Source organism: Nymphalis io, chromosome 3 (genome assembly GCF_905147045.1).
Source record: "Nymphalis io chromosome 3, ilAglIoxx1.1, whole genome shotgun sequence".
Taxonomy (NCBI): domain Eukaryota; kingdom Metazoa; phylum Arthropoda; class Insecta; order Lepidoptera; family Nymphalidae; genus Nymphalis; species Nymphalis io.
This window is the reverse complement of record NC_065890.1, coordinates 8,544,149-8,561,670: the sequence shown is the minus strand read 5'-3', so window position 1 is coordinate 8,561,670 and position 17,522 is coordinate 8,544,149. Positions and strand designations below refer to the sequence as shown.

The 17,522-nt window shown below is 30.9% G+C and overlaps 3 protein-coding genes and 1 long non-coding RNA gene across 6 annotated transcripts; 1 reads left to right on the top strand and 3 right to left on the bottom strand.

The window, feature by feature from the left end:
* Nucleotides 1-342: 342 nt before the first annotated feature.
* On the bottom strand, nt 343-9,504 carry LOC126781447 (cysteine-rich venom protein TEL1-like). Of its 3 annotated transcripts, none has more exons than XM_050506435.1 (6): nt 9,262-9,504; nt 6,993-7,102; nt 6,774-6,907; nt 6,293-6,438; nt 4,575-4,769; nt 343-686 (listed from the first exon to the last, which is right to left on the bottom strand). In XM_050506435.1, the coding sequence occupies exons 2-6, from the start codon at nt 7,081-7,083 to the stop codon at nt 458-460; spliced, it is 795 nt and encodes a 264-aa protein (XP_050362392.1). In that variant the 5' UTR covers nt 7,084-7,102; nt 9,262-9,504; the 3' UTR covers nt 343-457. The 3 variants fall into 3 exon arrangements, with proteins under 3 accessions (XP_050362392.1, XP_050362394.1, XP_050362393.1); XM_050506437.1 differs by having other exon boundaries at nt 9,430-9,501; XM_050506436.1 differs by lacking the exon at nt 9,262-9,504 and adding an exon at nt 9,035-9,053.
* A 1,715-nt stretch (nt 9,505-11,219) lies between these two features.
* On the bottom strand, nt 11,220-15,117 carry LOC126781456 (dynein axonemal assembly factor 6). Its single transcript, XM_050506447.1, has 3 exons — nt 14,573-15,117; nt 12,536-12,747; nt 11,220-11,506 (listed from the first exon to the last, which is right to left on the bottom strand). The coding sequence occupies exons 1-3, from the start codon at nt 14,664-14,666 to the stop codon at nt 11,249-11,251; spliced, it is 564 nt and encodes a 187-aa protein (XP_050362404.1). The 5' UTR covers nt 14,667-15,117; the 3' UTR covers nt 11,220-11,248.
* On the top strand, nt 14,572-15,304 carry LOC126781463 (uncharacterized). The gene is made up of 2 exons (XR_007670631.1): nt 14,572-14,614; nt 15,058-15,304. It is a non-coding gene; the product is annotated as an uncharacterized LOC126781463 (long non-coding RNA).
* A 2-nt stretch (nt 15,305-15,306) lies between these two features.
* LOC126781438 (probable 26S proteasome non-ATPase regulatory subunit 3) lies at nt 15,307-17,074 on the bottom strand. The gene has a single exon (XM_050506423.1). The coding sequence runs from the start codon at nt 16,952-16,954 to the stop codon at nt 15,467-15,469; it is 1,488 nt and encodes a 495-aa protein (XP_050362380.1). The 5' UTR covers nt 16,955-17,074; the 3' UTR covers nt 15,307-15,466.
* Between the last annotated feature and the right edge of the window lie 448 nt (nt 17,075-17,522).

The window sequence follows — 17,522 nt, the reverse complement described above, 5'->3', positions numbered from 1 at the left end:
TATATAATTAAACTAAAACAACATTTACGTTTATTATAAGTTTATCATTCGAAAATCAATTCATACTACCTACTCTATCGGGGCAGGCTGTGCGAGTTACATTTAAATTATTAATATAAACCCTTTAATAATAAGCTTAAAATTATAACAAATGTTCCGAAATATGTGTCATCTCGTTTTGAACTTTATCGTGTGAAACATATGAAATATTAATATTATTTAGTCTTTAAATTCCATAAGCATCTAAACTTGTATTAATACTTTTTCATTTATATTTCATTTTAGAAACTCCCATTTAATGAACATCAAATTAAGCAATAAAGAAAATAAAGTAAAAATAAAATCAGACCACAATAACTTATTTATATTTATATACAATTTAACATGTGTATTGTTTATACAATTTTATTTATTACAATAACATATCGATCACATTTACGAACTCTCGTCAACGAAACTACCAGGGATAGTTCTTGTGTATTCTTCCTGAGCTACACGCGCAAGTTGCATTGCACATCCCTTGAGAGCAAACATCGACGATCTTGGTCAAGGAACCACAATTTGAGAAATAGTCTTTAACAGGACAGGAGTTGGTGCAGAGATTGTCTGAAACGCAGTTGTTCGGACAGTCACCACACTTCGGACCTGCTTTGTATGGGTACTGTGTGATGGTATCGTAGTTGCCCCTAGAAATATATGACAGATATTTAAATTATAATACAATATTATATAAATATTTATTATTGTACACCAGTGACACTTATAGAATACAGCCATGAAAGATATACAATAGGCGGCTTTATAGCCTTAAGGTATAGGAATGAAAAAGAAAAGAAAAAAGGCAAATCAATTATTTTTCTAAAACACAAAGTATATATTTTATTTCGTAAACTGATAACTATATAAACAGTAACTATTATATATTGACTATTAATAGAAACCCAAGGTTGTTCAAATGCCCGGAATCTCATCTCATCTCACATCGACTTAACCGACTACTTAACTTGTGCCGAAACATTTTCTTGTTTGTATTGTATCGAGAAAAACCATCTTTACGAGTAGTTTCAGATTTCTCTTTATTAACTCAAAACGAAGTAAGTATATTGTATTCTGTCACATGCCATGAAATTAATCAATAATTAAGTGTGACCACGAATAATAGATTTGATAGCTATATATTAATTTTCCATAATAGAATAAATTCATTTATAACGAACCTAAAATTTGCTCGATTAATAATATAAAAGCTTATTGTTAATTAAAAACACCGTGTATAAGGACAGTGAAAATACAATTGAATACCTAAGTATAAATGTACACCACACACACACAACACAGTATCTTAAATTGAGCATTGAATAAGTGATTTTACATTTCATATCATGTATTTTTAGTATTTATATACTTGTGAATATTTGTATGTACGAATATAAGATATGGTTTGGTAATAGAGTATGATTTAGCATTCAGTCCGACTTTTTTATTATATTATTATGTACCTATGTGTGTGTAATGTGCAATAAACTATTAAATAAAAATAATAATTTTAGTATTGCTGCTTAAATATATGTTAAATAAATTCCGTAACAGCCTGTGAATGTCCCACTGCTGGGCTAAAGGCCTCCTCTCCTCTTTTTGAGGAGAAGGTTTGGAGCTTATTCCACCACGCTGCTCCAATGCGGGTTGGTAGAATTCACATGTGGCAGAATTTCAGTGAAATTAGACACATGCAGGTTTCCTCACGATGTTTTCCTTCACCGTAAAGCACGAGATGAATTATAATCACAAATTAAGCACATGAAAATTCAGTGGTGCTTGCCCGGGTTTGAACCCACGATCATCGGTTAAGATTCACGCGTTCTTACCACAGGGCCATCTCGGCTTTTTAATAATCGGCAATAAATTACATATTTATATATATATATGTAATTTATAAAAATATTATTAATATAGTTTTTATACATAATTGATGTGGATTTATATATTTCAAGGTAAATCAAAAATTATAATAATATCCAAGATTTTTTAGGCTATGTTATTTATAGTATCATTCATCGCTATAAATATTAAGCTAACTATCAAAATCCTGTAATTTATAAAACTTATTCGTCTTTTTATAACAATAATGTTTATGGATTTATTTAATTTATATTAAAATAAGGAAAATTGTTCTATTGGCATAAGTTTAATAACTATTGTTATTAAACATGATTAACCAATTTAAATAAAACATATTTAGTTTTAACAATAAAAATCTAATTATTGTATATATTACGAATAACTTATCAAAAATTTATACAATTTGTGCAAAAGGAATTTTGTAAAAAATCGTTGACTAATTAAGTCAAAAAGTTTATCCTGTGCTGTGAACTTGTAAGCTCGCTTACACAATGAGATCTTATCTCGGACAAAACAATGAGATGACCTAGACGTGACATTAGTACGTGTAAACTCAATCTAGACACAGAATTCAAATAAGTTTTACTAAAGAACCCATTTGTTGTTGTTGAAAAATTAATTTGACATTTGGTTAGTTTTTTATATAGAAAATTCATCTAGAGATTTAAAAACGGAAGTAAACTCATAATTCGATTTAAAAAAAAATTAATATAATATTTAAAATTATGTTTCAACCAAACAAATTGTAACATTTCTTTAGTTAAAAACGCATGTAATTTCAAGCGGTACTAACAACATACAAGGTCGATCAAAACGTTAAAATTATAAAATATATTAGTTGTATGTCAATTATATATATTTCATTGTTATCTGTTTAATTTACATACTAGGAATTTATTTAACGTAATACCTATTTTTTGTAACATAATATTTTTAGTAGCCTGACTTTTTTATTTTTTTATTTTCTCTTTATCTCTTGCGCTTCCTCTGCCAATCCTTGGCAGAGAATGCTTTAGCATGCCCGCCTCCTTATTTTAAATATATTTGTGTTGTGCAATAAAGTATAAATTCAATAAATAAATAAACATATTTTTTTAAGTATTGGTACGTTATTAATGTTAATTCGTTTTACCAAAAGATTGCAACATACTTTCTTTCTGTAAATTTGCTTTCATTAAAATTTGAGGTAAAAAGAACTAAAACAATTCTGCAAAAGTATTAATTTTTTCAATATACATATTATACAAAAGTCCCTCCGCCGTGTTTGTCTGTCAGTTGAATGCGATAAACTCAAAAGCATTTTCACAAATTTTCTATAAAAATTGCACGTGGTTCATGATAATTATTTAGATGTATAATTCAATAAAGTTGTAGGTAAATTGGCTAAAATATGGCCATGATTGTTAAAAATGATAAAAAAAAAATTTTTCGACTGGGAGTTTGCGTCTCGTAAGCCAATAGAGTTATATGTATGTATAAATGTTTTATATAGACCCTTTTTTATCCGTACGAAGCCGGAACGAGTATCTAGTTGTATGTATTTATATAAAAACAAAGAGTTAATCTTCATAGACAATGCAAGACACGCTTCTAACCATTAACCACAAATACCATTATTATACATATATTTGAGTGTGACTCATTTGTATGCTTGTGGCGAAAGGCAAATTTAATATATTGTATTGTATAGTCGAACTAGAAATAAAATACAAATGCAAACGTCTCTATTTTAACTAACGTGCCGGCCAGGGTAACGTGTACGGATAGCACTATAAAATAAACACATGCCATAGAAGTTCTATTGTTGTGCGGTTTTTTCCAACTTTACTGATAAATATTAATATATCATTAGCTGATTTGCATAGGAATATTTATAAATACATCTAAAACTCGACAGCGTGTATGTTCGGTTGAGCAGTTAAGACGTGAAAGCGTTACAAACAAAAAAAAAATAAAAACTGACTTTATAATATTAGTTAGGATAATTGGGTTTAGGTTTCTGTCCCTGCTTCGCGCGGAAAAAATAAGCTAAGCCTCATGGCATTATTTTAAATAACGACATATAAAACACATTATGTTAAACTCAATATCGTGCTAAGCGATATATTCTATCGCACGCCCCACGTTATTTTTTCATACTTTAATATAAATATGTTTTAATAACTCTCAATTCTTAAACCAAAATTTAACCAGTTAATGAAAATATTTTTTTTTAATATTTAAATACGTTGTTAAAACAACTGAAAAAATAGTATCATAAAAAGTAAATTTATTTTATTAAATAGTTTTTTTACGATTGTTTGCAATAAGTTTCATTTCATTGTTACTTAAATAAATATATTTTTCTCAATCATAAAAAAATAAATTTAAAAAAGTAAGTTTAACCATTTTTATACCTTGGGCCTCTTTTCATGTATATTTATAAACATTTTTACAATAGTGATTATGTCGTTCTAGTACATTTACAACTATTTTAAAGTAAAAACCAATATAACCTTTGATATAATTTAATTATACAAATAGCTTGCTTTTTTATACTAATAAAACAGATGAGATTTTGCCTTATAATATAATCTATTTTTAGCCTAATTTAATCATCTATATTCAAATCACCGTGGATCTAAAAAATGTTAATTCCACGCATGCCAATGTGATAAATGGTAAGATATACTTACCCAGGACAATAATGGCAAACGTAATTGTAAAATTGGCCCCATGGTCCTCCAGAGCAGTGGGCCACACCGCAACCAACCTTATGGCTTGTAGCCCAAACCATCTGAGTGTAATGACCTACGGCTTTTAGATTTGTTATGGGCCTACCGTACGTGAAATTCTTGTACTCCAGAAACCAATTCTTTAAGGCAAAAAACCTGGAAAATACAACAGTTTAATAAAATAATGCTATAAGGTGGTTACTTTCCTTAAAACGTTATATTGAATACGTGAAAAGCATACTACGTAAATATGCTTTATTATGAATCATAGCTCTTTAAAAATAAAGTATAGAATCCCTTATATTTGACAAAACGTTGTAGAACTTTATATTTTAAAATTTCTAAGAAATTTCTTTGCACAGAGACAATGTGAATTTAATGAATTAATCATCAGGCACGAAACTTTATACTTAGCTATCTATTTTATATCTTGACGGTACGAACAGAAACACCGTACATGCAACTGAATGATTCTATTGTCAATTGGAACAATTATTTCACCAAAACAACAACTTATTAACATAGTTTTCGTTAAGTCTTCCTGGACGATTTCAGGCACGATGGCCATTCTCGACGAAAACTTAACTGCGCCGGATATATTATAGTACACTAGTTTAGCAAACATAGGTGCGCTCTCTATTTTCTCTCGTAAACCAATGGGACGGCAATTTATCTTCTGGTAGGTTTACTTGATGGTTTACAAAAGCCCGTCGGAGTAGGTTCCATCCTTCAGATATTCTACCGCAAAACGGCAATACTTTTTATTGTTGTATGTGTTTCATAACATAACATCTTAGGTTGGTGGCGCATGGGCTATGTAAGGAATAGTTAATAATATAAGACTATGACTTGCTATGAACTTTCAAACTCCAGGCTGCTACTGAAGATTTCTACTAGCTCTATAAATTTTAATAGCTAGCGAATGTTTGTACGTTTTAAAGTTTATTACACAACAATCGCACTCGAATAGCTTTACCGATTCGATTCGAAAACAATTTTGGTAAATTGTTTTATAAATCGAACATATAGTGGTGTAGGGCTTAAGGTATTTTTATTAAACAAATTTATACTGAATGAACCTAGCAGGTAAGGTCTTGTTCTATAATCAAAATATACACAAAATATAATAATACTTTATCTTTATTCATCGTACGTTTGTATATATTTTGAATTTCGTTTGAATGAAGATAAAATTGCAAAACAATACTACAAAGAGCAAGCAATAATTAAAATGTCAGTGTGTGAAATATTTAATTATGTGTTCACGAATTCCTTTTTAATCTGACGGTAGGGTTAAAAGATCGTGACGAATGAACAAAATACAACGGTCAGATGAGGAAACGCAAAGTATTAGCAAAAAATGTATGAACAAACATATAAATTTATCATCTTGACGCTGGTCTTGTATTAATATAATAATAAGATTTACTACGTACAATTTTTTTCAAATCAACAAAAAAAAAATTTAAAATCAAACAAAATAATAATATTTAGATAAATAATAACCTTTAAATTAAAAATATAATGTATAATTTAATTATTTGTGGCTGATTGAGGCACTTCGTTTATCTACTGTCAATAATATTCTTCTCCACCGAAACTACGCGTCTACCAAACTACTCGACTTTTTTAATATATGATAGTAAAAACTAGAAAATAATAAAAGGTGTCCAACTTACCAAGGTGTCTTTTGTGATGATACAAAAAGATTTTGACCACAACTACCTAAATACGGTACTGTCTTTTCACTGGCGTCGTTGTGACGTAAGAAAATACACTTGTCTGCATAATTCTGAGCTTGTTGAGCAGCGAGTGGGTGCCATGACTGCAAATTGTTATTTATTTCTTATCTTTACTAATAAGCGCGAAGGAGAACAATTCAATTGCGACTAATTTGGTACGTTTTAATAAAATAGTTTATCGAATTACTTTGGATTACACACAACATAATATGAAAATTAAATATTTCAGGCTTATTTAGTAACAAAAAATAAGCAATATTTAGGGAAATTTCGCCCTTCTTAACATTTTTATTGTTTTTTTTTTTTATGTTAAACGGTACAAATAGTTACCTGGAGCTTAAATATATAAGTAGTAGCTATAATAATAATATAATATATAGTAGTGATTATAAAAAATACTATGCACTAATTAGCTTACCATTAAAAGCATATTAGAAGCAGTCGGACGGACTTTAGTTCGAAAGAAATTATGATATAAGACAATTTTACGCCTTACGACTGATCGACGTGGGCTTAAGCCATTTTCTGGAATTTCGTTCGAAGGAAACAATTCTAAAAAATAATGTTACTTAATAAATTGAAAAAATGAAACAATAATATATGAAAGAAACATAATTCATAAATTAATAACACTTACGTTTTTCAGTCCATGGTTTAACACTATGCAATTGTATTATGACGTTGCAAAATAAAAACAAAAACAGCCAAATAACAACTCCGGAAACCATTATCGTGATAAAATTAAATCTAAAATCAGAAAATATGTAAGGTTGAGGCGAAGAATATATTTATGTTGAAATTGCGTACGCTCTGTAAGGTAAACACTACTGATGCGCTACAAACTTATAAAAAAATAATGACGATGTCCTCCTGACCGATTTCTGCCACGGTCTGTGAAAGGGATACCAACTTCGGACATATTATGGTGTACAAGTGTGTGCGAAAACATAAGTGCACTCTATCCCCTCCAATGGGACTGCGAATCCGACACGACCGGAAAGAATTAAAGCTAAGGACCAACGGCTTTACATGCTTTCCGGGGCACGGGATTGTAAACACCGCCAATTTCCAAACACCGAGCCGAGCTGATTGTTTCTTGAGAGAAAAAACCATAATTTATATTTATATTATAATCAGTGCAATCTGGGGTTTGAAGATTAGCTTTATAATTATAGCCTACACCAATGAAGCTGTTATATATAATATAAAGAATATATTACGTATATAATAAATTTATACATAAGGCAATATTGTGTTTATTATAAAAACAGTCCCATTACGAATACCTTTTTATTATTTTGTACCATTGATTGAAATAGCTTTTATATACAGAGCGCCTATTTATTATTCTCAGCAAAGCTTTGATATGAAGGAAATTGGTTTGCATCACGGTCTTTATTTACAATTTACTTCCCACAATGTGTTGACCTTAAACGTCAATAACTTGGACAGGAGATCGACGGATATATCTACTTTAGTTTATATTGAAAAGCAGGTTAACGAGATATGTTAAAGGATAATTAGAAAAATATTTTAAGTTACGTGCTACTGCTTCGTTAATGAAAGCAAAAAAAGCTTTGTGGAGGTCACATCGTAGATACATTATTAACGTAGCAGTGAATACTACTTTTATATTATTATAAATTATTTAGTTACCGTCTACTTAACATAAACTTATTCATAAGTTTCGTAAGTACCATATGATATACAATAATAGTTATCATATTAAATGAATAAAAAATCAATATCTATTCTTATTCAAATAGACGTTTATAAATACGTTTTAATAGTCAACCTTTAATACCAATAACAATACAAATTTAAAAGTGTAAATACTTGAAAAACCAAGCATATGAATGATCCAAATACGTATAAACGAATTAAATGTAGTATAATAGATCACATACCAGCGCCGAAAATGTGTTCAAACCTATATCTATCGCTTTCTTCGAAACTGTTTATAATACTTTTTCAAAATTGCACTGAGTTTCATGTGCTTTATTTGTGTGTATAATTCAATCCTTGCTCTGCGGTAAAGGATAACATGGTGAGGAAACCTGCATGTTTCGGATGAAATTCTTTCACAAGTATATCTACCAACCCGCATTAGAGCAGAGTGGTGGAGTAAGCTCCAAACGTTCTCCTTAATAGGAGAGGACGCTTTAGTCCAACAGTGGAACGCTTACATGCTGTGACTTTACTTTTTTGACAATAATAAACATAATTATAATATATATTGTTATAAAAATTGATATATGAAATATATATACTATACACACTTTGTCATACTGTTACCGTAACCGTAACAGCCTGTGAATGTCCCACTGCTGGGCTAAAGGCCTCCTCTCCTCTTTCTGAGGAGAAGGTTTGGAGCTTATTCCACCACGCTGCTCCAATGCGGGTTGGTAGAATTCACATGTGGCAGAACTTTAGTGAAATTAGACACATGCAGGTTTCCTCCGATTCCGATGTTTTCCTTCACCGTAAAGCACGAGATGAATTATAATCACAAATTAAGCACATGAAAATTCAGTGGTGCTTGCCCGGGTTTGAACCCACGTTCATCGGTTAAGATTCACGCGTTCTTACCACAGGGCCATAATGTTAGTACCTTGTCAATTCATGTGTCTACGCAACAGAAATAAGCATATCTTTTTATCAGCTCTTGTTATGTTTTACCTTTTTATACCATTAACAACGCTAAACTACAATATCCTGCAGCATAAAACTTGAACCAAACGAAAATATATAAACAAATTCATATAAAATTTTATATGCATAAAAATAAAACACTTCTCACAAATAATGAATATATCACTTTTGACGAAAAAAACATAAGTAATACATTCAGCAAATTTATCTAATAAAAAAATAAAAAAGAAAACAACAGAAATTCGATACCTCACCTGACTATAACAAATTGATAATCACCCAATATAATTGTCTACGTTTGAAATCAAGCTGTTTTACGACCACTAATAAGACCACGTGGAATTCATCGCACTAGTATTTTTTATTCGTAAGAAATTATATTAATTATTGTGATCAATAATAATTATAATCTTGTTACTAACGTTATATAATATCTATCGTTAAAATCAGTTAACTGGCCACCGCGTCTCACGGACGACGGAATTGAAATAAATGAATGCCGACTAGCCGTACAGCGAATTGCTGCAAAATGATCCTTCGTATAAAATTTATCTTTAAACAATGCTTAGCATCATCAAAATTTAACACAGTCCTACATATATAATAAAATTCATACTATATAAGCAGAAAATATAGGTAATTATGTTTCTATTTATAAAGACTATTTAAACAATTTGTAAAACGTAATATTTAGATAATAGATACATTATTATTACATCCTAAATTGCATTATTAAAAAAAAAACATTAATATGATTATTATTATCGTTCTTATTACACAGGAATTCCTTTTGCCAAATTGAACACCTAGTTGCCTTCGATTAATGACGTCAATATCAAAAAAAAAATTAATTATTGAAATAGATTACAATATTTCTAAAATATTTGTTTCAATATCTTAGAGACTAAAACCACGGAACACAGTTTAAGTTTCTTTTTGACATACACACAAGTAATAGCCAGACATAAAATTGCAACATAAATCTACATTAAACAGACTGGTATTCTATAAGAGCTCACTTCATATGTCATTTGTGAAATGTTGAAAACTGACTTATATCGATACGCTATTTTAATGCCCGTATTTATTAAATAATATAATTATTATTTTTAATGTCTTTGTAATATTTCACGATCGCGTTCTTCGGTAGCCAAAAATACCTAATATTATAATTTTGCTGTAACCGCTTCGGAATGGATGCCTCAAATGTCACAGTGCCTAGGGGTCTTGGATCTCTAAGTCCAGGCCTTTTCATACTTACAAAACAGTATAGCACTCCGAGCAATCGAGCGAATACTCTACAAATACTACTACAAATACCTACTATATTAGAATATTAGAAGTCAATTTGTATGCTCAACCTATATGAGCAAGTATTCACGATTCATTAAAGGTTTCTATCTGTACACAAATTGACAAATATTTACAAGGAGATAAATAAAGATAGATAGATTCTCATATTATCTGGATCCCTACATCATTTTTGTTATATATTTTTTACCTTAAACAGTAATTTCAATGTTTATATATGTATTAAGTTTTTCTAAATTAATAAAAAAGTCAACAAAAATTTTGGTTATTGCATAGAAATTAAAATTAAGCTAATGGTAATAAAGTTAATTAGGTACCAAGTATGTAATCATCATAACATTTTATGTGAACTGTTTTTTTTTTTAATGCCGGTGCCATTAAAAACTATAATATAAAAATAATTAGAATGTATTCTCTCAATACATTCGATGATTACTTTTGGTACCTCCTGTAGTATGTGAAGACCCTTGATAATTTTATTTTCAGTCGCATAATTAATCGAGTGATAATCGATAATGATTATATTACAATACTAAAACTCTATCACGTTAATAACCAAAATTGAGTACTGTGAGTTAAACTAACGAAACGAATTTCAACATAGTCAAATCTTATGAACTTTTGTAGGGTTCGTACTAAATAATAAAACAAGAGAAACTAAAATAGGTAGGTATACAATACATCTTAGTACTCTCAAACCTTCAATTAAAATCGACATTGAATAGTATTACAGTAGGTACTATAAATTGGCGCCTTGGCGCCTGGTTGAACAGTGATTACTCTTAATAACCGACTGTTATCTATTAGTCAATAAAACAAATTACTTCGAATTTATTTGGACGTCATTATAATTTACGAAAGGTACATAATTTAATCTGATTGAAATAAAAACCAGTGTTCCTTTTGCGCTATATTAAATCTTAGAAAGCTTTAGAAATTGACGAAATCAAATTCTCTATTTAACTTCAGCGTCAACATCAGTGATTCCTCAGCACTATCCCAATTTGCTTTTGACGTGTCAGGATTAATTTCATGAGGCAACGGCAGTTTCAAATAGTAACGGGATGAAGTGATAGTAACACAAGTTGTGTCAACAGATAAATCGATGTTTTCTTTTTTATCTCCTGGCATTGCAACTCTTACGACTAAATTCTCGCAACTAGCGGACGACGGCGTTTTTGGCCCCATCTGTAACGAATAAAATTAATATTTATTTTTTGCCTAAATATTCTTAAATAATTAGATTATTATTTAATAATTATATCATATCCATCTTCTTTCCATAAATATATTATATCCTCGCCTGCAACAACATCTTTAAACTTCATAAGGACTGTAAAGTTATTCCCGGCAATGGGCTTGCCTCACAACATAGGCTTCTCGCCTCAGTCATGAATCTATCCAAACCTATAACAACACACATCGGCAGAACAGACAGTATTAAGTGGAAAAATCTGCACTCCATCAAGGGCTCACCGCTTCTAGAATGGGCCCAAGCCTATATGAAAGAAGACATTGAGACCGACAAATCAGCTAACCGTGTGGTCTGATTTTGAAAGACTATGTTTGGAAAGGATAAAAGCGATCCTGGGTATTTCACGTGGAGCACTGCGCATAAGTAAAGAAACATCCTGGTGGAATGAAACTGCACAACACATAATAAAGTCAAAGAGAGAGGCACTTAAAGCATGGCAGAAATCGGGTTTGGAAGAAGATCACCTACTGTATAAGAATATTAAAAAGATAGCTAAATCTGCTGTAGCACAATTTACGGCAAAATCTAGAGAAGATTTTTATGATAGATTGGAAAACGTTGGAAATAGATTGGAAAAGGATGAGAACTCTATCTACAAAATAGCCCGACAACGCTAGGTCTACTCTCGATATTAAATGTAACAAATACATCAAAAATACCCAGGGTGTTTTATTAACGGCGAACAATGATATCAACATAAGATGGAAGGAATACTACGAACAACTAATGAACGAGGAGTTTTTGATTGAAAAAATGCCCCATATGTCGCCTGTTGAAGGGTCTATAAAATTTATATTAGAGGAGGAGGTGAGCAAGGCCATATCAAAAATAAAACACCATAAGACCACTGGTTCCGACCAGATTCCAGCAGATCTCTGGAAGAAGCTGAAAGAATCTGCAACACCCTCGTTTTTTTTTACTATAAGGTCAATCTTAAATAAAACTCAAGTCACATTAAATACCTGTAAAAAGACATCTTCTGCGCTAACAGATTGTTGGTAATTCATGGTATAAGCAGGTGCCTTACGGTCTTCTACTCTTAATCCAGTCGTACCCATCAGCTCCGCGTCTTCGGTTTGTTGTATCTCATAATCTTCAATAGTCTTATAAGTTTTGTCCGTTTTAGCCGTCTCGGATTTTTTATTATCTCTTGAAGTTGAGATTTCATAATTTGCTGTGAAACAAAAATTTCACAATTGTCAACATAGCCAGCCATATTAGGCTATGGTTACATAAAAATACCTATTTTATTTTTACAAGTTTTGTTGAACATATTTACATAATTATCATTATAAAATAAGAGTTCAGGTTTAAAGTTTACTTTATACTATAGTGAAGTAATGTCATGACGATTGAGAAAAATCGGTATGTTGCTTCTTTTAAAGTTGCGATTTCTTCTCTATAACAGATAAATTCATGTTTCCATATTTATTAAGAGTGAATACTTACAAATCATTTAATTATTATGATACGAAAAGAAAGAACACTTATTAATAATTTTAATGTGCACTCTTTTTTCAGAAACTAAAAGACTGATTTTAGGTTATTTCTATAGAAATCCATCTGGAATCTATATGCCTACTTAAAAGTCTTATGTAAATCTATATATAACTAGCTATATATATATATATATATATATATAGCCAGTTATATATATATATATATATATATAAAAACAAACGTTGTTCTGCCATATAAATTATATCTACTGAATATTTTGGTTTTTAAATAAAAAGTAACGTATTTATTGTAAATGTGTGGGGATGGGATCTATCGTAGAAAAAGGAAAGGAGCGCTGACATGCTCACACGCACATTTTCTTTATTCTGTTGGATTTGTTTGTCTGTTCTTTCTGCTCTATTATTACGCATGCTTGATGCTTTATTAGTCCAACGGCCCAAATGGTTCCCCTTGCGTCTTGCTGGCATTTTTCACTGTAACACACACACACGCACACACACACACGCGCGCACATACACTCACACACACAAATAGACCAAATTGTTGTATTTACTGATAAAAACGGTATACCGATAATGTATTTGTTCTTTTAGTATTTTACTAACCTTTTTGATATCATAAACACGTTTATATTTTTGATCAATTAAATAAATCGTTAAATTTTGCAAATTTTTAAATGTCAAAATGACGCGACGCTTCTTGTGAATGACGTAAACGAAAATTCGATGAGGTTCACTATAAGTAACTATTTTAATATTGTTCATACAAAAATCGTGATTATAAATTGGGATGATGGTTTAGGAGGGTGAAAATTTAGGGTTATATGTATTTTTAATGCTAAATCAAAATAAAATATAAATAAAAAAAATGTCTCAAAAAATTGAAAAAAAATCTGGATAGGCACACCCTTATCAGCTAGCGGTATGAAATATACTTTACGACCTACTCTCATACCTCCCAAATTTACATAACAAATTTCATAAAAATTGGTCGAGGCGTTTCGGAGGAGTTCGATCACAAACACCGTGACAAATTTTTATATATTAGATAATGTCCTCCAGACCGATTTCGGTCACGGCGGCCTAAGAATTTTTCTGACAGAAAAACCCAATAACTTTTTACTGGCCGAACCTGGGAATTAAAACCCAGGACCTCCGGGTCTGCGGACTTACATCTAGCTACTAGAATAACGAGGCAGTCAAATATATACTTGACTGCCTCGTGTCTTTATATAAAATAATATACAATAGGTTTCTTTCACACATTAGGTAAGCACTAAGGATTTTTGAAAATATAACACCTAAAGTAGTTATAAAAGTTTGTATGAAATTTTTGAAGAGAGTTATGGAAATTAGCATTTAGCCATTCTGAATTATAACATGAGTGAAGCCATGGATAAAGCGCTAGTAATATATAAATTACCTTTTTTATATTTGTATGATAATTGATTTATATAGTTCTTTAAAAAATAATATTGCTGATTTTGTATGGTAGCATAAAGTATTTAGTTTATTAAATTATATAATAATATAGCTTACTTGTTTTAGATAAGTCATCGCCTTGTAAAACATCTGGTTCAGGTAGAGTTAATAAATCAGCTAATTTTTCTATGTTAGGAACAGTAAACTCCATTCTTAATTAATTTTAGTTTGATTTGACAATTTTTTATGTTAATTACTTTTACTAATTAAATTGATAGTGAAATGTACTTCCTTGTCTTAATAACTTTAAATTACTGTTATACAGAATTATTGAATAAACAATAACATAATAGTTGCTAAGATACGTCAATTATTTTTTTGTCTATGGATAAAAATGAATACAATCTGTAATAGATGTATAATAAAAAAATATATAAATCAGATGAAGAGCCAGGAGGGCCTTTACCAGAACTCATTTTCTTATAAAAGTGGGGGTAGATGGGCGTGGTAGAATAAATGATCAACTCCGAGATAAAATCGACGTAATTTAACCAGTATGCAAAGAAATAGAAACTGATATAAATGATTACTGCTTGCTGCAGCACTAAGCGATTCGACACAAGCGTGGTGCGCGGGCGCCGCATCGTTCGAGTGTCGTTTAAGATGGCTACTCGCACTGCGAATCGACAATGACGCATCACTAGGTTGACAGCTTGTCAACCTGACATCTGACGGAAACGCTGTCACAGTAATATGCAAAACATACAAAAATAGCATGCAAAATTAATTAGAATTACAATTCTTTAATAATTTCTTACTAATGTTTATAAATAAATAAAATGCTTTTTATTTTGTTCTTTTTATTGTTACTATAAATTCTTTTTGCAGATTTTAAAAGTGGAATTAGGTAACAAGTATAAACGAAAAAATTCAGACATTTGTTATTAAAAAATGAAAATATTATAGGTTTTATTACAGAAGACTACATGTAACAAACAAAATTAATATAATTTAAGGGAAACCATCATCATCTTCCTCTGCCATTTCTTTAGCCAGCTCAAGATCCTGCTGTTCGCGTTCCCTTCTCTCTTCTGCACTCTCTAACTCCTTGCCATAGGATTTAGGTGGATATCTCATAGCTTTTACACTTTGATTATGTAATTCCAGACAGAATGAAATGCGCTGATGGAAAGCTAGCTGAGGTTCTCTTGTACAGTAGATATCGGAGCTTTCTTTGTTACTCATGTATCCCTTTTCTGGGTCAAGGGTAGCTTCAATGACACCATCCCGAATAGCTTTGGCTACAATGAATTCTGCATCTTCAGCAGAGTCCAAGCCTAACTTTCTAGCAATATCCTTGGGTGAAATTCTAGAATAAGACAATCCTATGGATCTTATGGCAGTTTTGATCACATTTTGTCTGAGACGTAGAATCAAAGTAAATGTATGATCGCTGCGGAACTGAGGCCCAAAGTTCTCCAAAACTTCTCCAAATCTTTGTAAATTTCCTAACCGAACTGCTTGAGTAAGTTGGAAATATGGTGCCAGTGCTTTTCTTAGAGGAGCTTGGCGGAATATAGCACGTTCTGGTATATCACCCAATAATAACTCAACAACAATGGCTAATTTCTGTACTGTCTGACGGAATCCAACAGCTGCAGTTTGAGGTGCTTTACGTAGAGCTTGAACTAAGTGCTTATGTGCATCACTGTATTCTAATCTGGCTGCTTTTATTCTACCGAGATAATACAAAAATCTTGCCCATTCATTGTTACTAGCATTTTCTGGAAAAACTGATTTACTCACCAATTTATCTGCTTGATCATACAGAGCATAATGAAGATAATTACGCAAAAGGCAGTTTATTAAAACCGCTTGGCCTTCGAAATCACTACGTAAAGTAGAAGTACGCAAGCGAGCATGCAATAGCCCCCTAATAAGATCTAACTTATTGGTGAGCTCAAATACTCTTGAGTGATAGAAATAACACTTAGCAGCAATCAAATCTAAGGTTCTTCGATTTTGTGCTGTTACTTTTTTCATTAATTTTTGCGAACATTCGACTGCTTCTTCTAGCTTATTTGTGTCCAATAAACGCAGTAAAACTAACAAATGTATATACACATCAACCTCTGGAGCAGGGGTCTTGGGAGAACTTCTAGAGCGTGGAGCTTCAATCTCCACCGCCCCAGGCAACGGATTTTCAACGAAAGCGATTAAGGTTTCTTTATCAGATGTTGCAGGATAAAGTTGGTTTAAAATCGCACGAAGAACATTGCCGTTTAGTTTTCGTCTAGTACTTGGAAGAGATCTGAGTACGCGCATAGCAAATCTTGGTTCTTTTGACGACACAGCTTTATCAATTTGTCTTACATGTTCTCTTAAATCTTGCACAGCGAGCACATCGGCGTCTTTTTTCACCTCCGTAGTTTCGACATCACTAGCAGCAGCTGGACTATCTACGTTTTTCATTTCTACATCTTGTTCTACGGGAGCCATAATTGCATTTAAAGCAACAATTTACTATTGTATATTTTGATAACTCGAAATTTTCTTCGTATTCTAACACAACGCTTCAATTTCTCTTATTCATGTTATGTCAAAAATATGCCGAGTAACTTGAAGCGTTCGGAAATTTATATTACTACAGATTTAAAATAAAAAATACATGAGTATATATTTATTTATATATAAGTAAATATATAAAAAAGTTAGACATTTCTATATCAAATAAAAAAGAAATAAAAATAAAATTTCAGATGAATGTGTAAGTAAATATTACAACTATTAGCTTTACATAGTCAAATATTATAACGTTCATTTTTAATATAATTTTACATAATACTAATAATACGCGTTATAAGAATACAAATATAATAAGCTGCAAATTTTATTATCAACAATTGTTGCTTTGGACATAAGGATTCTTTTTAAAATGAACGATTTTTTTATTGTTTTTTTGATTATGTTTTTTCAATTTAAATTTTTCGTAATTATTTGTGTTAGAAAATTAATATATCATGATGAAATTTAATGTTTTGTTTATTAAGTTGAATTTATTTAATTA